This window comes from Dasypus novemcinctus, chromosome 10 (genome assembly GCF_030445035.2).
Source record: "Dasypus novemcinctus isolate mDasNov1 chromosome 10, mDasNov1.1.hap2, whole genome shotgun sequence".
NCBI lineage: Eukaryota > Metazoa > Chordata > Mammalia > Cingulata > Dasypodidae > Dasypus > Dasypus novemcinctus.
The window spans coordinates 47,424,110-47,447,047 of record NC_080682.1 but is presented as its reverse complement, the minus strand read 5'-3'; the positions used below and the strand labels follow the sequence as shown (position 1 = coordinate 47,447,047).

Genomic DNA, 22,938 nt, shown 5'->3' with positions numbered 1-22,938 from the left:
TGCAAAAAATTAAAAATACTGTAGAAGCACATAACGGCAGATTTGAACAGAGGAAAGAATTAGTCACATTGAAGATAGACTATCAGAAATCACACAGTAGAACAGATAGATTTTAAAAAATAGAAAAAATTCATCAGGGACTCAGGGAATTTAACGACATATGAAACATACAAATATATGCATTAAAGGCATTGCAGAGGGAGAAGAAAAGGGAAAGGGAGTAGAAGGAATGTTGGAGGAAATAATGGCTGAAAATTTCCCAACACTTATGAGGGACATGGATGTACATGTCTAGGAAGTACAGCACACTACAAACAGTATAAATCCTAAGAGACCTACCCCAAGACACATACTTACCAGATTGTTAAATACTTAAGGCAAAGAAAGAATACTGAAACCAGCAAGAGAAAATAGAGCCATAACATTTAAGGGACGCTTGATAAGATTAAGTACTGATTTCCTATCTGAAAGCATGGAGGCAAGAAGGTAGTGGTATGATACAGTTAAGGTACTAAAAGAAAAAATCTGTCAGGGGAGAATTCTGTATCCATCACACCTGGCATTCAAAAATGAGGGAGAGTTCAAAATATTCACAGATAAATAGAAATTGAGAGAGTTTGTCAGTAAGAGTTGTGCCCTTCAAGAAATACGAAAGGGAGTACATCAGGTTGAAAGGAAAAACAGGAGAGAGATGGTTGGAGAAGAGTGTAGAAAGGAAGATTGTTGGTAAGAGTAACTAAAAAGTTAAAAAGAAAAATAAAATATGACATATATAAACCTAAAGAAAAACTGGCTAATGTAAGTATATCTTGACAGTAATAGCATTGAATGTTAATGGATTAAACTCTCCGATCAAAGATACAGATTAGCGGAATGAATAAGGAAATATGACCCATATATATGCTATCTAAAAGAATCTTAGCTTAGACCCAGGTATGCAGATGCAAGGATGTTGCAACTGAAAAGTTGGAAAACAATTTTACATGCAAAGAACAATAACCAAAGGTTGGGGGTAGCTATATTATTTTCAGACAAAATAGACTTTAAATGCAAAACTATTGTAAGAGACAAAGAAGGACACTATATGTTAATAAAAGGTGTAATCTGTCAAGAAGAAAGAACAATCACAAGTATTTATGCACCTAACCAGGGTGCCCCAAAATACATGAGGCAAACATTGCCAAAACTAAGGGGAGAAATAAATGCCTCTACAATCAGTGGGACTTTAATACACCATTATCACCATTAGACAGAATGTACAGAGAGTTAATAAAGAAACAGAGACCTTGAATAATCCATTAGAGAAACTAGACCTATTAGACACATACAGGGCATTACACTCAAATACTGTATATTCTGCTGTATTACATTCTTCTCAAGTGCACATGGATCATTCTCTGGGAGAGACCACATGCTAGATCACAGAACAAGTCTCAATGAATTTAGAAAGACTGAAATTTATATGAAATATCTTCTCTGACCACAGTGGAATGGAACTGGAAATTAATAAGCAGCAGAGAATCAGGATAGGCACGCATAAATGGAAGTTAAACAATACACTCTTATTAATCAGTTGGTAAAGGAGGAAATTGCAAAAGGAATCAGTAACTACCTTGAAATGAATGAGAATGAGAACACAACATATCAAAACTTATGGGATGCAGCTAAGGCAGGGCTGAGAGGAAAATTTATAGCCATAAATACCCAACAGTACATATGGAAGAATTAGAAAAAGAACAACAAACTGATCCCAAAGCAAGCAGAAACAAAGAGTAGAGCAGGACTAAATGAAACTGAGGATAAAAGAAAAAAAGAAACTAGAAAATCTTAACAAAACTAAAAGCTATTTCTTAGAGAAAATTAATAAAATTGACAAAACTTAGCTAGACTAACAAAGAAAAAAAAAGAAGATGCAAATAAATAAAATTAAAAAACCAGAGAGGAGATATCACTACTGATTCCACAGGAATGAAGAGTATCATAAGAAGATACTTTGAAAAACTGTATGCCAAGAAGATGGATAACTTACATGAAATGGACACATTTCTAGAAACACAAGCAATGTACATTGGTGAAAGAAGAAACAGAAGAACTCAATAGACCAATCATAAGTAACAGATTAAAAGGGGAAAAAAATCACATGATCATCTCTATTGATGTAGTGTACATTGGTGAAAGAAGAAACAGAAGAACTCAATAGACCAATCATAAGTAACAGATTAAAAGGGGAAAAAAATCACATGATCATCTCTATTGATGTAGAAAAAGCATTGAAAAATACACCAGCCTTTCTTGATAAAAACTCTTTGAAAGATAGGAATAGAAGGAAACTTCCTCAACATGATAAAAGGTATATATGAAAAACCCACAGCTAACCTCATACTCAATGGTAGAAAGAGTATGGAAAATATCTCGAGAGTTAAGTTGCAGTGCTGGATGTTCAGAACAAGAAACCTATAGAGGAAACTGAAACCTTGAAAGACAAACAGATTTTTGCTTTTTGTTCTCCCAAAACAGATTAGTAGAAATATTTAAATGTGAACTGATTACAATATATATAGTTGCTTTTGAAGGAAATACATATATAGTCAGCTAGAATTACAGCTCTTTCCCTTTGTATCATTCATCTTATTCTCTAATCTCTAACATTCCTAAAATGCTTCACTGTGCTTTGTTGACTCTTAGCTATAACGTCAATTTTTAAAAAGTGACGAAGTGTAAAAAAATGTGTGTAGCAAATCCTTTTTTTTTTAAGATTTATTTATTTATTTCTCCCCCCTTCCCCCCTCCCACCCCAATTGTCTGTTCTCTGTGTCTATTTGCTACGTGTTCTTCTTTGTCTGCTTCTGTTGTTGTCAGCGGCATGGGAATTTGTGTTTCTTTTTGTTGCGTCATCTTGCTGTGTCAGATCTCTGTGTGTGCGCTGCCATTCTTGGGCAGGTTGCGCTTTCTTTCGCTCTGGACGGCTTTCCTGACGGGGCGCACTCCTTGCGCGTGGGGCTCTCCTACGCGGGGGACACCCCTGCGTGGCAGGGCATTCCTTCTGCACATCAGCGCTGTGCATGGGCCAGCTCCACACAGGTCAAGGAGGCCCAGGGTTTGAACCGCAGACCCCCCATTTGTTAGACGGACACCCTAACCACTGGGCCAAATCTGCTTCCCTGTAACAAATCCTTAAAATGCAGTATTTGTAAGGCTTGTTCTAATGCCACACATTTGCAGTTCCCAATCTTTGTGTCATGAATAGTGTCGTATGCAATAAAATTTTTTGCAGGTAAAAAAAACAAAAAAAAAAAAAAAGGAAGGCTTTCCTTCTAAGATCTAGAACAAGACAAGGATGTCCACTGTCCCTGCTCTTATTTAACATTGTATTAGAAATAATTTCTCAAGCATTTAGGCAAGAAAAAGAAATAAAAAGAATCCAAATTAGAAAGGAAGAAGTAAAATTTTCACTATTTGTGGATGACATGATCCTTTATGTAGAAGGACCCAAAAAATCTACAACGGAACTTGTAGAGTTAACAAATGAGTTCAGTAAAGTGGCAGGATATAAGATCAACATGCAAAAATAAGTAGCATTTCTGTACACTAAAAATGAACAATCTGAGGAGAAAACTAAGAAAAAAATTCCATCTACAATAGAAACTAAAAGAATCAAATATCAATGAATAAACTGAAGATGTAAAGGACTTGTACACAGAAAACTATACAACATTGTTAGAGGAAATCAAAGAAGACCTAAATCAATGGAAAAATATTCCAAGTTCATGGGTTAGAAGAGAAATATCATTAAGATGTCTATCCTACCCAAATTGGCTTACAAATTTAATATAATTCCCCTAAAAATTACAACAGCATGATTTACTAAACTAGAAAGCCAATTATGAAATTAATTTGGAAGGGCAGGGGCCCCAAATAGCCAAAAACATATTGAAAAAGAAAAACAAAGTTGGAGGAATCATGCTACTGACTTTAAAGCATACTACAAAGCTACAGTGGTCAAAACTGCATGGTTTTGGCACAAGGATAGACATACTGATCAGTAGACCTGAATCGAGAGTTCTCCTATAGACCTATGTATACATAGCCAACTGATATTTGACAAGACCATCAAGCTTTTACTTTTTAAAGTTTAATGTTTTAAAAAATTTTATTATACGTTTGTGTTTTCTGTTCCTATGTTTTACATTGGGCCTACGCTCAAAGGAATCAGTCTAGATCCCAGGTTCAAAATGCACATGCTTATGAAGACTAGGTGGCTAAGAGAAATAAATCAAGTGACTTGGGTTGGGCAAGAGTGGGTGTCAAGGCCTGGGGAACCAATGGGCTCATGCCCCACGTAAAGGTGTCAGCTCTAGCTAATTGTTACAACGTGGTAGTGCAGGCCAGAGGATCCACCTTTTGCATTTATTTAAAAATAATTTTAAAAGGACACCAAGATGTTTTATGTAAAATTTTGCAGATTTCCATCAGCTTAGCCCTATTGGGGGTCAAACAAAACTGAGAGGCTGTAGTGGATTGAATAGTGTCCTCCCAAAAATTAATGTCTACCCAAAACCTCAGAATGTGACTTTATTTGAAAATAGGGTCTTTGCACATATAATTAGTAAAGGGAAGAAGGCCATGTGAAGATGGAGGTAGAGGCTGGAGTTATGCTGCCACCAAGCCAAGAAATGCCAGGAGCCACCAGGAACTGGAAGAGGCAAGGAAATATTATCTCCTAGAGTCTTTGGAGAGAGTATGGTCCAGCTGATTCCTTGGTTTTGGACTTCTGTCCCTCACAGAATCAATTTCTGTTTTAAGCAGCCCTACTTAGGAAACTAGTACGGGACCCAACAACCCATGGACCACTACTTTCATTTATTTGTATTAATGTAGCCATTATTTCGATAGTGATTAAAAGAGCTTTCAGAAATTGACTCACCGACTCCTCAATGCTCCTCAATAGTACTATTATTACCCCCATTTTAGAGGTGATATAAGTAAGATATGGAGAAGTAACCACCTCGTAGGCAGAATTCTAAGCTGACTCCTCAGATACCTGCCTTCTGGTGAACATGACCTCTCTAATTCTCTCCCCTGAAGTTCGAGCAGAACCTGTGACTATGATGGATGTCATTCCTGTGATCAGGTTATCTTATATGATTAAAGGTGAAGAGATTTTGCCAATATGAGTAAGATCCCTTATTAGCTGACTTTGAAGGAATCAAAATGGAGTTTATTTTGGGTGGGCCCAAGCTCATCAGTGGAGCCCTTTATTTTTATTTTTATTTTTTTAAGGTTTATTTAATTTAATTTATTAATTTATTTTTATTTCTCTCCCCTTCCCCCACCGCCAACTGTCTGCTCTCTGTGTCTACTCACTGTGTGTTCTTCTGTGACCGCTTCTATCCTTATTAGCGGTACTGGGAATCTGTGTTTCTTTTTGTTGCATCATCTTGTTGTGTCATCTCTCCGTGTGTGCAGTGTCATTCTTGGGCAGGCTGCACTTTCTTTTGTGCTGGGCGACTCTCCTTACGGGGTGCACTCCTTGTGCATGGGGCTCCCCTACACGGGGGACACCCCTGCGTGGCACGGCGCTCCTTGTGCGCATCAGCACAGTGCATGAACCAGCTCCACACGGGTCAAGGAGGCCTGGGGTTTGAACCTTGAACCTCCTATGTGGTAGGCGGACGCCATATCCATTGGGCCAAGTCCGCTTCCCAGAGCCCTTTAAAATAGAGCCCAATCCTGCTAGAGGCTAGAGACTCAAAGCAGCAGAGGCGCTCTCCTCTTGGCCTTGAGGAAGCAAACCACCATGTTGTGGGGAGGGCCATGTGGCAGGGAATGGCAGGTGATCTCAAGGAGCTGAGGAGTCCAGTCCCACAACCTCAAGAAACTGAGTACTTGCCAACAACCTGATCTTGGAGATGGAGTCTGTGCCTCTGTCCCTTGGCACAGTCCCCTGCTAAGTCATGCCTAGATTCCTGACTTATGGAATCTTTGAGATCATGGGCAAATTGTTTTAAGCTGCTAAATTTGTGGTGATTTATTATGAAGCAATAGAGAAGCAGTAGAAAACCAATACACGGTCCCAGGTTCACCTTGCTTGTGAGTGGATAACTGAGGTTTGGGCGCAGATAGCCAGCTACAGAATTTGCTGAGCCTTGCGTGGATCATTTGGTAGTTCCTGATCTAGCCAAAGCCTTTGAACAATTAGTTGTAAGAATATTTTTTAAAGCTTCCTCTCTGTCCTTTGTGAACATAAGATGTATAGGGTTCTATGATGTTTAGGTTCATAAATCCACTTTTTTTTTTTTTGGCAACTCAAATTTCTTTCTTTCTTTTTTTTTTTTTAACTCCCCCCACCAAATTAAGAAATTGATAAGTATGTATATATGTATGTATACATATACAGAAGTATCAGCTTCTTTATATTATCTACTATAAACACATGGACATATATCCCCTTCTTAAAAATTAGTTTATTAAAAAATGATATTTTTTGCAGTATGAACTAATTTTAATATTCCCTTTCTTATCTCTTTATTATAAAATTGTAAAAACTCAGCATTTTAAAGTATGCAAATAAAGTATTTGCTGAAAGCTATTTGAGGTATTGCAGAGAGTTTATTTTTCTAAATTTTAAAAAGATGATGGAATATTTTAGAACTTGGTAGTTTAATTAATAAGGTTCATTCAAACTTTTTGACCTTCAAAATGTAATATATCTTGCCTTATATTTCAAAATCACGAGGTGGAATTTATCACTTTTCACTTTACCTTCATCTACTTTTAAATATGCAAATGTGAAATGAATCCTGCTCACAGCAATGGGAAGGGCATGGCATGTAGTATGAAATACTGTGTGGGCAATAAAACTCTTAAGGAAAACCCAACAGACAATTATCAATTTTTCTTATAGGTGTGGATTACTAATGAATCTTAATTATAAAGAATTAAGATTCTTAAATGGACTGAAATCCAGATTTCTTTTAAATGTTCCATTTTGGAACAGGAAAACAACTTAACAGCATTGCTTTTATCTAGTCTGTTCTATTAAATACTAAGAGCTGTTGCCAGAGGATGATGCTGTGACCCTGGATTAGTCATTAGGGAACCTGGATCCATCTTGGGTCCTCCACTGAGAATCTTTGTGACCTTAGACACCTGGTTGTCTATTTTACTTTGTGTAAAACCAGGCATAGTTACATCTTGTGATGTTAGTAATATCTGCTATATATAACTTAGAGAATTGTTTTCAGGATAAAAGGAGATGATGTATTTGAGAAATTATCCTTTTTTAGGAGGTATTTGGGATTGAACCTGGGACCTCATACATGTGAAGCAGGCTCTCAATGACCTGAGCTACACCCACTCCCCAGAAATTTTTAAATGTAAGATGAGAGTTTAAATTTCAATTTTTTCATTTCCAAGTACAATATGTTAATTGTTTTCCTGGGGGCAAAACGAGAGATATGACTGCTATCTGCCTTGGATAGTCAGTAAAATGTCTTCCACATGGTCTGCTACTGCTTTCTCCTTCTGCTTGAAGTCACTGGATTTTATTCATTTTTCTTTTTGTCAGCACCCTGGTCTGATAAAGTAAACTTCCTTATTTTCTCATTTCTGATCCTAATTGGCTACCACTTTGTTAAGAATTGTTGGAAATTTAGTGATATTTACAAAATAATTTTGCTGACTTAGCTATTTGACAGAATAATAAAGGATAGTGTCTCTGAAATTTCACGGACGATATTGATAGCAAAATACAGGTAATTGTGTCTTTCCCCTATCCCCTCCCCACTCTCTTTTGCTATGTATCCTATTGCCTCAATAATCTTTGCAGTTAGACTGCTTAGGATATCATCATGTATTGACTTAGTCTTTCTAAGGAAGATGTTTAGAAGCTTCTTATTTTTAAAAATAAAACTCTCTACAAGGAAGTGCTTTTTGTGACTTCCTTATAAAATGTGATGTTTGAGAATAGACATCTGCACACCAATGTTCATAGCAACATTATTCACGATAGCCAAAAGCTGGAAACAACACAGGTGTCTATCAACTGATGAATGGATAAACAAATTTATATACACGTTGGAATATTATGCAGCAGTAAGAAGAAATGAAGTCATGAAGCATATGACAACATGGATAAACCTGGAGGACATTATGTTGAGTGAAGCAAGCCAATCACAAAAGGACAAATACTGTATGGCTGCATTGCTATACACTTTATTATGTGAAATGTGAATATGGGTAAAATTGCATATATAAGATTGTTTTTCTTTGAAGCTGAACAAATGTAGGTTAATATCAGACCAAAAAAAAAACCCATTATACTAAGTGAAGGAGACCAGACACTGAGTTCTATATATTATATGATTCCATTTATATAAAGTAAATATAAATCAATTTGTAAAGGATATTAGTAGTTATATAGGTCTAAGGAAGGAATACTAAGGGGTGTTGGAGTCTTTGGTGTAATGAAATTATTCTAAAATTTTGAGATGATAAATGTATAACATTTTGATTATATACTTTGGATAGATTATATGGTATATGAATATATCTCAATAAAACTGCTTAATAAATGGAGCAGTTTGATATGGGTATAAATACCCAAAATAGATATTGGATTATGTTTGTAATCTGGTCTGTACCTGGGTATGATTAAGTTATGATTAGGGCTGTAATTGGGCCACATCATTAGGCTGTTGAGTCTCCATCCCTTGGTCGGTGGGGACTCCTTAGATAAAAGGCATGGCAAAGGACAGAGTTGAGGGTTTTTGATGTTGGAGTTTGATGCTGAAGCCTTAAGCCGGAGCCCCGGGAAGTAAGCTCACAGAGGAAAGAGAAGCAAGCGCCAGCAAGAGAGGAACTCTGAGCCCAGGAAGAAGCAAGCCCTGGGAAGAGAGGAACCCAGGAAGGGTGAACACTCACAGCCATCAGCAGCCATCTTGCTCCATAGATTTTGGTGAGGGAAGTAACTTATGCTTATGGCCTGGTATCTGTAAGTTCCTACCCCAAATAAATACCCTTTATAAAAGCCAACCAGTTTCTGGTATTGTGCATCAGCACCCCTTTGGCTGACTAATACAATAAACAAATAAATAATTGTGCAAGATTAGCGAGAAGTAGCAGTTGTGTACAGCAGGGGAAACAGATTGAGAGGTGATCTTGTTTGTCTGTTTTTTGTTTGTTATTATTATTGAAATAATTAAAATCCTCTAATAATGATTGAAGTGATGAATGTGTAACTATGTGATTATAACTAGATACCATTGATTGTACACTTTGGATGAATTGTATGCTTTATTAATATGTACCACTAAATTGATTTGTTTTAAAAAAGGTGATGTCTCTATGTAGCTCTTAATTATTACTTGCTGGTGACATTTGATAATGAGGTCTAGGAATGGAGAAAGGGGAGAAAAAAGACATTGGCCCTCATTTTTCAAGGTAGCTTTTCATGGGAGGAATTCTGGTCATTGTTGAAATCTATAAAGGAAAAAAGGATATGTTACTACAGAATGATATCATCTGACAGATGAATTTAGTGACCTACAAAAGGCTGGTCTTTTTACCTTCATGTAGTTTTAAATATTCCTGAAAATTACCAGTCAGACTTCCTAAATATTTTACTGAAAATAATATGTATATTATTATTAATATATATTTTCTAGTTAACACTTTGTTTCTTTACATATTTTACTACCTGCAACCTGGCTGTTTTTATAGCTCTTGTAGGCTTGGAAGCCAATCTGGACCAAAGGGAATAGTTTTTCTTCTTCTCGAATTACAAAAGTACTACATACTCTTTGAAAATAATATACTAATTAATCCAAACTGGTTTTTTTAAAATCATGATTTTATAACTTTACACACTGGTCATTTGAAAAATATTGTTTCCTGAGTTTTGCAGATCTTCCAAATGTTAACACATTACAAGAAAAAATCACAATTATTAATCTCATCAAAAAAAACTTTTTCTGTGAAGCTCGTTAGTGGATACAAGTTTTGCAAAATTTTAATTTTCACTGAAAATCTCAAATTTTATCATTGACAACAAATACTGTTCCTTGTTTTTTCTTGAAATGACATACTCACTTCATTCATTTTTGAGAATGTTTGCCAAATACCCAAATTTGAATAACTATTGTTTTTCCGTCACTTTACTTTCAGGTAAAATGGTGTTGCATGAAGGTGACTAATTCAGCTCACAACTCAATTACACAACTGCTTTTCCTCAAGACAGCTATTGTATTTAGACATGCAGAAAAGTGCTTTATGAATCTTTCCCATTTAGCCACACAAAACATTTAGACAGACATGTACTCAATAGTAGAGATTTAATAAAATTAATGATTTTTTATTGCTTCTTCAAGGGACATTCTTAAAAAAAAAGATCTTTTTTTCTTTTTTGCAAGTGTGTGAAGAAAACAGTGACTAGCTGTATTTAGCTGCCACTGCCTTGTGGATTCCAGCAGTTTTACCCACCATTGCTGTTATGCCATCAGTGCAAATGTGAATAGAGTGAAAAAGGCAAATATGCGTTTTACTCTGTGGACTGGCTTCCTCTGTGTACTTTGGGGCATCCTAGGGTCCGTATGATTTTTGTCATGTTCTTATTCTTTATGTAAGAGTACAGGAGGAGGAGGCCCTACATCAATTACTTTTTTTTTTAATGGCTTCTTGTTTGTTTTTCCCCATCCCCTTGCCCCGCCCTGCTGTTTTTGCTGTCTGTGTCCATTTGCTGTCTGATCTTCTGTATCTATTTCTCTTTTTGTCTCCTCATTTTTTTTCCTCATGGATTCACTGGGATTTGATCCTGGGGACCTCGGATATGGAGAGAGGTTCCCTGTCACCTGCACCCCTCAGTTCCTGGTTTCTGCAGTGTTTCACCTAGACTCTCCCCCTTTGTCTCTCTTTTATTGTGTCATCATCTTGCTGCATGACTCACTTGCGGGGGCCTGGCTTGCTGTGTGAACACCCATGCCTCGCCAAATAGGCACGCTTTCTCTTTTTCTTCTTACCAGGGATTCCCAGGGATTGAACCCAGGTCCTCCCATATGGTAGCCAGAAGCCCTATTACTTGAGCCACATCTGCTTCCCAAATCAAGCACTTTTGCTTTCATATTGGTTTAATCTGTGAAAACTATGAACAATTTAACATGCTCTCTTAACAACTTAAATGAAGAGTGGTATTTTCTGTGTTTAACTGAAAGATGGTTTTACTCTTGGCAAATGTTGAACTATATTGTTCTTAAAAGTATTGATTGCCACAAAGTAAATACTCGTTTCCACAGCTGCCAGTTAAATATTATGGTGAACTTTTTCAAGAGTTCTTTTTTTTTTTTTTTAAGGGATAAATAGCTAGCTGTTTAGCTTCTCCTTTTTTTTTTTCGTATTTAGAAAAAAGACCCAGTTCTTGAAAAGAACACTTTTTCCTGTAGCAGGAGTTCTCAAAACCGAGTGGAATCTTGTAAGAATAAAGTGACAGGTTAAAGTAAAAAGAGGTTACTTAAGGGAAAAAATGTAGTTGAATCAGCATTTTTAGAAGAAAGTACTGTGTGATATTTAATTTCTAATTAATTTTAGCTGTATATCTCTTTGAAAGAAGGGCGGAATATTAGGGCAGATTATAAGAACATCTCTTTTGCTTTATAACTTGATTTTGGGTTCACGTGTGTCCTGCACGGAAAATTGGTCAGCTCTGGCTCACGTCTCATTGGTAGTAATTTCATATTTCAAGCCAACAAAGAGGAAGAAATTAGGTATATCCAGACTTGCTTTATACAGTGAAACATTTCATGTAATTTTTAAAAGATGCTGAGACATAAGTGCAGGAGTATTGCCTCTTGGAAAGCTATGGGGGACTATTTTAACTCTAAGATATGATAGCTTATTAACTAGAAATCTAAAGCAAATGGATAAAATCCTCGAGTCCTCTCTCTCCCTAACTGTATCTCATTGGTGGTGTAAAATCCTGCGGACTCTAACGCAAAGGTCTCTTCCAGCCCACCTGCCTCCCCATTTCTATTGCTTTCCCGTTCTTCAGGCCCTCTGCACTCACTGGACTAATGCGGCAGGTGCTCTGTCACCTCCCTGCTGCCGTTGACACCTGTTGCTTTCTCTGACAGGCTCTGTGTTCTCTACTCTGCCACTAGCATTTCCTTTCTAAAGAACAAGTGTGATTTTGTCATTGCCTAGCTTAATGTTAATAGCCTCCGTTAAGTACCCATAACACATCAGATGAAATGTAAACTTGTTGACAGGGCCACCTTCCTGGGCATGGGACCTGTGCATTAGAAGGGCCTGCACTTGTTTTAATGCTCTGTTGTTGCTATCTTGAAGTTCCTAATAATTTCTGAACAGGGGCCACACATTTATTCTGCACCATGCCCCGCAAATTATGTAGCTAGTCCGGCCTGTTAATCTTGGCATATACAACCTTTGCCAGTTCCTTCTACAATTATTTCTCTTGCCACTTCTCCCTGTACAGCATATACTCCATTCAAGGGGACTCAGGCAGCATACTTGTGCCTTTTCCATACTCTGCCTTTGTCTACTTGTCCCCCTGCTCTGCATGGCTGCTTCCTACTTTTCTTCAAAGCCTCAACACATGTCACTCCTATTTAAAATCCTACTCAGCAAGAGTAAGTTGCTTTCTCTTTGCATGCTTTGTTCTAACCTATTATAGCACCAATTCCATTGTACTCTTCATCTGTTGCACGGATTTCTTTTACCAAAATGTAACCTATTTGAGGGTATTTTTTAATGTCCTCAAGGGTAAAGTCTATCTCATGGTCACTGCTCAGTATGTGTTCTTGCGTTTATTCAGTCAGAAAATATTTATTGAGCTCCTGTAATGTCCTAGGTGCTGTTGGGCTTTGAGTATACAGCAGCAAAGAGGAACGAACAAACAAACAAACAAACAGAAATGACTCCTACCCTCAGAAGCTAAAGTTGAATGGGGGGAGTAAGATGTTTTGCCTGGTTGCAAACATGGTGCTCTTATAAATTAAAGAATGAAAGCATGCTAAGGTCTATGGATGTTAGTATAGCACGGGAAATCCTGTGTGACTAGTGTGGCAGAATATTCCATGCACCAGGATGCTAGGGAACGTTCCATATGGAAGCTGTCTTACGTCTACTTAGTGATGTAATGGAGAAGGTTGGATGTCTCAGGGTCCCAGGCTTGTGATACATCTTTCATCAAATCTGAGATACCATTGATCATGAAATAATGGTTCATCTTATAACCATTAAGAAAAAAATGCCAAACTGACATGCCATCAAGTCTAAGAAATCCTGATTTCAAAGATATTAAAAAGTGTATTAAAATGTGCATCTTTTTTTTTTTCCAAAGATTTATTTATTTATTTATTTCTCTCCCCTTTCACCCCCACCCCGGTTGTCTGTTCTGTGTGTCTATTTGCTGCATCGTCTTCTTTGTCTGCTTCTGTTGTCAGCGGCACAGGAATCTGTGTCTCTTTTTGTTGTGTCATCTTGTTGTGTCAGCTCTCTGTGTGGGCGACACCATTCTTGAGCAGGCTGCACTTTCTTTTGCACTGGGCAGCTCTCCTTATGGGGCGCACTCCTTGCACGTGGGGCTCCCCTACACGGGGGCACCCCTGCGTGGCAGGGCACTCCTTGCGCACATCAGCACTGCACATGGGCCAGCTCCACACGGGTCAAGGAGGCCTGGGGTTTGAACCGCAGACCTCCCATGTGGTAGACGGACGCCCTAACCACTGGGACAAGTCCACTTCCCTAAAATGTGCATCTTGGGAGCAGATGTGGCTCAAACAATTGAGTGTCTACTTCCCACATGGGAGGTCCTGGGTTTGGTTCCCACTGTCTCCTAAAAACAAACAATCAGACGAAAAAAACAATTCGGGGAGCAGGTGTGGCTCAGTGGTTGAATGCCAGCTTCCCACATATGAGGTTCTGGGTTCAATCCCTGGCCCCAGGACTTCAAAAAAAATGTGCATTTTGGAATAGATGAAATATAGTAGTCAAAGACTAATCATAAACAAATTGCGTCAAGGAAATACTTTGACACTAAAGGCATGACTCAAAATAGTACATTGTGACCACTGAATCCATGAATGATAGTGTAGTAAATCATTTCATTAAGTAAAGTGGAATGTGCTTGGTCAATTTGAAAAAGTATATGTAGTTGATGGAAACAGGTAGTGTTAAGTAATGTTACAGATGATACCTGCAGCAGCCTATTAAGGGGAAAAAACAACTATATGTCATATAGTCATCTTTGTAAATATTGGCATATATAAATAAATTTAGAAAAATTTGGATAAGACTTTACAGTTTAAAAAAATATATTTTCATATGCCATCATGTAATTCTCCCAAGACCTCTCTAAGGTGGGTATTATTTTCTCTAGTTTACAAGCTAAGAAATTGAATTCCAGAAGATTAAAGGCTAGAGTGAAGGGCCCTTGGCCAACAGTTGGCTGAGCTGACACTCACACCCAGGGCTTCTAACGGTATCCCCTCCTCTTTCTAATAAACTGCTTCCATAGTATTATGTGGAGTATTGTTATATTGGGAAATTTATTTTTCATTTTTCTCCCTTCAAAAATAAAATACAGATGCTTCTTTTGGCAGGCTTCTTTTGTTTTCCAAGTGTAGAAAATGGAGATCTTTATTTAAAAAAATTTTTAAGGATGGCTTGTCCAGGGGCCTACAATACCTGAACTAAGTGTAAATCTCAGGGCTTTCAAAAGAATGGAACCTATTCATGTTCTGCCAACAGACCACATTCGCATGGTATAAGGTTTTTATTTATTGCAGATGGTTGTTTTAGTTAAATAGACTATAATGAATAAAATATAAAAGCCTTGGCTTAAAATAAAGAAATATTTGATTGGGGTGAAATCCTGATGAGCTATGATGAATTTTCTGGTTTGAAAGTGAGTCTCTTCGTATGAGATTAAAATTATGAATATATTTTCAAGGGCATTGTAAAAAAAAGAAATGGGCCATTATTTGTATAGCCTCTCTGATAATTATAATTAAATGTACCTTAAAAAATGGAATCTGATCAATTATTTGCTTCTAGGGCACAATCACCTTTTCTCCCAGTTACATAAGGGGAGCTTTCTCTATGGGGAGATGAGGTGTGTTACCCAAAGGGATGGAGGGAGAAATGGTATGACCTGAGAAAAATACACAAAGGAGGGGAACTTGGGTGGAGAGAATTTGTTTAGTTTGGTGGGGCTTTTTGTTTTCTCCTCAAAGTTAGAGAAATTACAACACACTTATATATCCTTTATATCTCTAAATATTATATGATAATTTTATTAAAAAATGGAAATTTTAGAAATATGCAGTGCGTTTTATGGTTGTAAATGAAATTTAGAGTGATTTAGATTTGAGAAGCTAAAGTTGGTAAGCATTGGATTACAGTACTGTTTCTCCAAGAGTTCCCCCTGTACCTGTTAATTTTTTCTTTTGAGGACTGGTGATCCATGAGAAAAATATCCTCATCCTTCACATCTGTGCCCCTAGGATACTTTATTTATCAGACAAGGTGGTTTCTAAGACTTCTTTTAAACTCTAAAACTTCTGAATTTCTCTGAGAAGGATAATCCAATCCATGCATGAGAGATGGAAGAATTGAGTTGTCTCTCAATTTATCTTACATTTAAAAATGCCTGATAGTACCTTATGTTTTGTCTTCTATAGACATCTTTTACCAACATATAGTTTTATTTCTATGTGAAAGAGTTCAAGAAGTATTGAGAAGGTGATGTTAGTAAATCAGCTACATCAGCCTAGATGTGTTTACTCTAAATTCAGCAGACATTTGAGTCTCCTCAGCTATGTGCTAGGCATTGTGCTAGGTGCTGAGAATATCAAGATGACAAAGAAATCATACCGGTTTATTCGAAAATGACTCTTTGCATAGTATTTTATGGTAAGTGTTTAATAGGATTATATAGAGGTCTTTAGGAAAACAGCCGAGAAAAGAAGTAGCTCTACCTTGGAGGAAATGGGAATCATGACTATGTCATGACAGAGTTGGTGGCACAACTTGAATCTTAAAGGATGAATGGGATTTTATATACGGAAAAGATAGGGAAGAGGGAATGTAAGAAGAATTTCAATGAATAGTGCCTGAAACTTGGCGGGGGGTAGAGGGGCAGAAAACAGATTGCTTATTTGAAGTAGATACAGGGACAATGGAGAATCAATATATTATTTTTGGTTTTTCTTAATAGAAAAATTATAAATAAATACTGCACAAATTTATGTAGATTAGACCTCTCTTGTAGCAGTCTCAGACCTAATATCCCTAGCTACCTAGGGAAAAAAAATATCTTTCCAGAACCTCTAAAATTATTCTTAGAGAAAGACTGTTAAAATTAAAAGGAAATACTGATTTGTTGAGAAAAATGAAAATGATGGCCAGACCTAGGCATATGTTAAACATAAGGCTGTTTTGAATATGTTCGTGACCTTTCTAGGTTTGAACCTAAGAATGTGTCACTTTTAATTTTGAGAGGTATTTCAGCCTTGTCAAACTACTTGTGGATGCAGTTCCTTCTTTTTCAATTCCAAACTTGACCCTGAACTAATTCAGGATACTCCCAGTAAAAAATAGCAATGCAACTAGGAGTGGGACACCTATGCTTGAAGGCCAGTGGGAACATTAATTATAAATAACAGTTATAAATAATACTTGGTTCTTATTATTTTATAATTGTAGTTGTGTGTTTTTCAATGGAGCAGTAAATAAAATGGCAATGAATAGTATCAGCACAGCTATTTCTTAGCTTCACTCCTACTTTTAAGCCAGAGCTAATTTTCTGCCTCCATTTCCATTGAGAATATCATAATGCTAGCCTGTCCAATTTCAAAAAATGAGTTAAGTCAATAGGAATCATCAACAGTGCTGAATATCTTTGCATCATGATGTATAGTATCCTAATAAATGGACTTTAAAAATTCTTTAAATATTTGAAGAATTTGCAACTACAAGAGTTAATGTGAGGCGTTGGACTTGGCCTAGTGGTTAGGGCATCTCTCTACCACATGGGAGGTCCGTGGTTCAAACCCTGGGCCTCCTTGACCCATGTGGAGCTGGCCCATGCGCAGTGCTGATGCGTGCAAGGAGTGCCGTGCCACGCAGGGGTGTTCCCGTGTAGGGGAGCCCCATGCACAAGGAGTGCACCCTGTAAGGAGAGCCGCCCAGTGCGGAAGAAAGTGCAGCCTGCCCAGGAATGGTGCCACACACACGGAGAACTGACACAACAAGATGCCGCAACAAAAAAAGAAACACAGATTCCTGTGCCGCTGACAACAACAGAAGCGGACAAAGAAGACGCAGCAAATAGACACAGAGAACAGACAACCGGGGTGGGGGGGGGAGGGGAAATAAATAAATAAATCTTTTTTAAAAAAAGGAGTTTAAGTGAGGCATTTAAAAAAAAACACTTGGGAAAAAAAGGAGCTTCTGGAGGGAATGTCACATTGTCATTCTCCATTAATTTAATTGAAGTGCTTAATGCAGTTTCTATAAGAGTTAAGACTAAACAGGTAAAGTGAGCAATAAACTTATGAAAAAGGAGAATAAAAGGAGTCATGCACTCCTATAATGGGATATCAAAACCCATTATAAAGCTAGAATAATTAGAACCAGGGCATTATGAAAGAACATAAAAATAAGATAGTGAGCAGACTGTAATTCCTGAATCTGAACCCAGTACATATAAGCAGTCTGATAGCTTTTGCCTTCCATCTAGACAGTCATTGGATGTGAACTTCACAGAAAGAGCATGATCTTGGACGAGACAGCTTTCTGCTACTGAGGAAAATCCCTGAAGGGACTGATACTTGAAGGCTGTCTGCTTCTGATACTCCTAGCAGCTGGGCAACAAGAATTTCTTTGAAGGGGGGATTGAATAAATCTCCTCTTGTCCATTGCAACCTCCAAATCGAGATCTGTTTATCTTTATCCTATACCACCCGTAGGTTATTGGTTTGAACTTATTAGAGCTCCTACCCTGGGGTAAAGGCTTGACCTCATAATGTGACAAAGTACGTCATTCCTTGGGCCTTGTGGCAGGTCAAGAATCAGAGAACCTAGAAGTACCCCTCCAAAGGTTTGGTAAAGTTCTTGTTCTTCCCCTGCAGTGGCCATTGCTGAATGTGGACTGGAGATCTTATGAAGAGGTTTGGGTTGAGAGGTGGTGAGGGTAAAACGGGGGTTGTGTCATGTATATCTGGTACCTATTTCTGTTCCAGGTGCTTAATGCATCCCTGTGCTGGTTTTTGAAATTAGAGGATTCTTGTCCATCAGTCTTGGCTTCTGTTAGCAGGGTCAGATGAGTGGTGACAGGCTACGGGAAGAAGGAAGATGCTTGGATTTACACCTCCAGTTCTTAAAGGAGCCAGCTACCTCCCACTTCAGCCTCTTAGAACATCTGTCAGGTGTTCCTGCTGTATTTTTATATATTTATTGCTATTTCTGATTCACGTAACTTGGGGAGGGGTTCAGTTCATGTCAACCTCAAAAGCCCAACTTTGTGCTTGGTCTAGAGCATGCTTGTGTCATATTCCTGGGAAAGAAAATGTGAGGAGTCTGCTGGATTCTTCTGGGGAAGTTTTCTGCAAAATTTTCTATAAAAGGGGCTTTCTATAACAGAGCCATCCCATTTATGCCTCTGAACATTGCCATTGAATATAATGCTTAGAATGCTTTTTCTTGAAACCAGAAGGGGAGCCTAAGAGAATAAGAGAGGAAGGTAGAAAAACTCCCTGTACCTTCATGACATTGCTGAGCAACTGAATAAAACAGACCCAAATACTTGACTTCATGAAGCTTAATTCTAGTGGGGCAGACAGACAACAAACACATTATTAAAATATATACGGTATGTTAGAAGTTGATATGTGCTATAGAATAAAATAAAGCAAGGAAGGGGATAAGGAGTTCTAAGGAAAGGATGGTTGCAGCTTTTTAAAAGGTGGCCAAGGAAGGCTTCTCTGAGAAGGTAACATTTGCTCAAAGACCCATCAGAAACAAGGGGTACGGAACAGCATTCTGGGCAGAGGGAACAGTACGAGCAAAAGCCCTGAGAATAGTCGGGAGAGCAAGGGGACCACTCTGCCTAGAGCTGGGGGAGCCATGGTGCAGGGAGCAGAGTTGGAGATGAGTTCTGAGAAGTATTAGTGTTGCCAAAGACTTGAAAGGAGAGGGAAGACTTGATCTGACCCATGTGAAAAGAGAAGAACTCCACAATAGAAGCCGTGAAAAGTAAAATTGGTAAGAAAAAAAAAAAAGTGTGAACTAGGCTAGGACATGATTCAGGGTGGTTCAAGTATAAATTGAGAAATGTTAATTATCTAGAAAAACTTGCATCAGAAGCTGTTTTCTTATCCTGATGTGAACACAAAGAAAGAGCTCACTCGGGGGTTCATGATTAAATAACATTCTTCCCTAAAGTGTCATTGAATTTTTTTAGCGGCACATCTATATAAGACTATAATTTAAGTATATTGACCCAATTCTGTATGATATAAAAGTAAATATGATTCTGGGGTTGTGTGAAGTGGCTTTTGTCACTACAGAGGAATTTTCCTAAATGTCAGTACTTAGTGCTAGTGTGGAAAAATACTTTGCTTTTCTCAACATAAATAGGTAAATTTGTCTTACTTTATTCCTGGATAAAGTTTTAGTTTTACTAAAAGGTATTCTTCAGCCTTTCTTAGATCTTTTTTTTCCCCTTGTGACTCTGTGGTTATAATAAAGAGAATATATTTTATTTACTGATGATTAATTCCATGAACCATTATATTAAGACGTGTTAAACCAACTCTTATAAAATGACTGGTCAGTGTCTGGTTCTCCATTACATGAACATTCACACTCATAGTCTGTTCATATTAGAATAATAAGTATACCTTTAAGATCAGATAAGGTATTTTCTAGGTCAGTTATTCTCTTCTCCAGTTTACTCATGGATTTCTATCTGGGGCCAGTACTTTTCATTAACTCTAAGAATCAAATCTCTTATGAGCCAACTGTTTAATTTTAGACATAAATCCTATTAGATCAAGAATGGATACTTCCTTTGTGGATTAGTGCTGCATAGTCTGTGATGAGGCAACATAGACTTGGACTGCAAGAAATTTTATTTTTGGAAGCTAGATTTTAAAAATTAATTCTTTTGCATTCCCATCAAGTTCCAAATGATAACTCCTAGCCTACTAGATTTCACTAGTGAAGGGAGAACGGGATGGTTGGGGAGGGGGGAGGGAAAACTTACATTATGAAGCACTTCCTGTGTGCCGGGTCGGTATCACTAAGCCTTGCTTTGCTTTTCACAAGAGAATGCTGAGGCTCAGTCAGGCTGTGTGACTTGCTCAAAGTCGCTTGGCAGTAAATGTGGAACTTAAATTCATACTCAAGTTCATCTAACCTCAAAGTCCAGCTGTCTCCTCAAATGGAACTGGTAGAAGCTGAAGTAGACATTATGTGTGCATTGCCTTAGATGCCTGTTGTTCCTCCAGGATCTTGTCCCTAAGGTATTTCTCTTAGGTCCATTTGGACCTTTAGTGAGTAGTCCTGTGCAAAGTAGAACACTAGTTCTTTCTTGTGTCGTTTTTTTTTTAGCTATGTTACTGTGCATTTTGTATATATTTTTAAAAATAGTGGTGTATTAACTATTAACCAAGTTTCTAAATTACAATAAAGATCATATTCACTTTATTTCCATTTTAATAACAGATTTTTTTTGCTTCACATATTATACTATAAAATATTTTGCAATATAAAGACTTCTTCCTGAAACTATGAAGCATCAATTTGCAATTAAAGTCATAGTGCCGGTAGTATTTTAAAGACTACATAACGTATCCTGCCAGAACCCACTGAATGGACTGGGGGAGAGTGTAAACAACAATGTAAACTATTATACATATGGTACAGCAGTGCTCCAAAATGTATTCACCAAATGCAATGAGCGTGCCACAATGATGAAAGAGGTTATATGGGAGGAATGGGGTGGGTGGGGTGTGGGGTATGTGGGAACCTCTTATATTTTTTAATGTAACATTTTTTGTGATCTATGTATCTTCAAAAAAATACAATTAAAAAAAAAGAAAAAATAACAGAAAAGACTACATAACAGGGAGCAGATATGGCTCAAGTGGTTGAGTGCCTGCCTCTTCCACATGGGAGGTCCCAGATTGGGTTCCCGGTACCTCATGCCTCCTGAAAAAACAAAAACAAACAAAACAAAACAAATGAAAAAACCAACTCAGGGAAGCTGATGGGAATCGGTGATTGAGTGCCTGCTTCCCACATATAAGGTCCCGGCTTCAATCCCTGGCCCTGAGTACCTCAAAGAAAAAAAAGACTACATAACATATGATATGAATCATGTTTTATTATTTGTATCTATGGGCCTAAATATTAGCTATCATAAAATAAATTTTAAAAATAAAATAAAAATTAGATATCAGTATTGATTTGTAGAAGGAGAACTAATTAAGGAACTTTTTTTTCTCTCCCCCTCCCCTACCTGAATTAAGGAACATTTAGCCAGCTCTGTGACAACATTGGACTTTTCATTGCAGAACTAATGTGTTGATTCTATTATTTCTTTGACAGTTTCATGATTGTTTAAAATTATCCTTGTTTAAATTTCATAGTAAACTGGGGGGGGGGGGAGGGGAAAGGAGTTTGAGTGGATATTGCCATCAAATGCTTTCATATTAATTACCATGTATTAATTTTCCTTATCTCTTCCCATTTTTGTCTCCCCTTCCCCTAGGAGAAAAATTCAAAGTGGAAACAAGGACCATTGCTGCTGACTTTGGATCAGTAGATATTTATGATACAATTAAAAGAGGCTTAGAAGGTCTTGAAATTGGTATCCTAGGTTTGTATCTTCTATATTTTTAGAGTCTCCTTACATTTATTTTACTAAAGCTTTACATTGAGTGTTAGATGTTCATTTGGTAAAATAACTAGTGAGAAGAAAATTGTCTTGTTAATATACTTGATGCTTAGATGATCTTGATCTATATGCATTTGAATTTTTGTTTTTTCAGTTATGACAATGTCTTTTCTACAGTTTTGCCTGTTTTTCCCTGTCTGCTTTATTTCCAGTCTCTCATTCTCTCTCTATTTAGATAGAGTGATATAATAATCTATTAAGATGGGTAATGCTGACCTGCTTTACAACCAAGGAAATGAAAGCTTAGAGCAGTGTTTTTCAACCTTTTATTCATTATTGACCCCCTGAGGAGGCTTTATAGACATTATTTTTCTAATTTTATCCCTTACCTTTGCTGAGAAATATGCAAATATACTGTATATCTTGTCATATACTGAATATCTATAGCTGTGTATTATACACAAAAAAGAGTAAGATTTCTTTACTCCCTCCCACATGATAGCCAGTGTTTGCCTTGTTGGGGGAAATATGGCCCCATTTGGGAGTATGTGACTTAGAGAGATTAGTGACTTGCCTAAGGTTACATAAAATGTGACGGTGAGACTTCTGGGAAGATGACATTGGAATGGGTAGGCAGAGCTCAACTCTCTGACAGAAAAAATGGAGGAAGGGCAAAAAGCTGTCTGAGGGACCTGCTTTGGATAAAACATATGGCTCACTGCAGTCTGAGAGTAGAGCAGACGTCTATCTTCCTGGGAAGAGGGAAGGTGTGGCAAAGGGTGGAGAGTGGTTTCTCTTCAGTGAATTTGGCCAGCAGAGCCTACTTTGAATCTTGGCTCTGGCCAGGCTAGATGCACTGTCAAAAGGAGATTGAAAGAGTCACCTCTGTGGAAAGATTTGCGGATGAGCACCACCTGCTGGCCTGTCAGGAAGCGGCAAGGAAAAAAACTGATTTTAGGCATCTTTTTTCCCAAACTCCTGGGGGCTATCCTGTGCCCAATTAGTGAGTTCCTGTCCCTATTTTG

At 37.6% G+C, this 22,938-nt stretch overlaps 1 protein-coding gene across 8 annotated transcripts in view; it reads left to right on the top strand.

The window, feature by feature from the left end:
* The window catches only part of HSD17B12 (hydroxysteroid 17-beta dehydrogenase 12), a 266,735-nt gene that overhangs the window by 182,026 nt on the left and 61,771 nt on the right, over positions 1-22,938 (top strand). For all 8 annotated transcript variants that reach the window (XM_071218088.1, XM_071218087.1, XM_058305500.2 and 5 more), the window contains one exon: positions 21,788-21,895. In XM_071218088.1, coding sequence (XP_071074189.1) covers positions 21,788-21,895 — 108 coding nt within the window. The remainder of the gene's footprint in view (positions 1-21,787; positions 21,896-22,938) is intronic.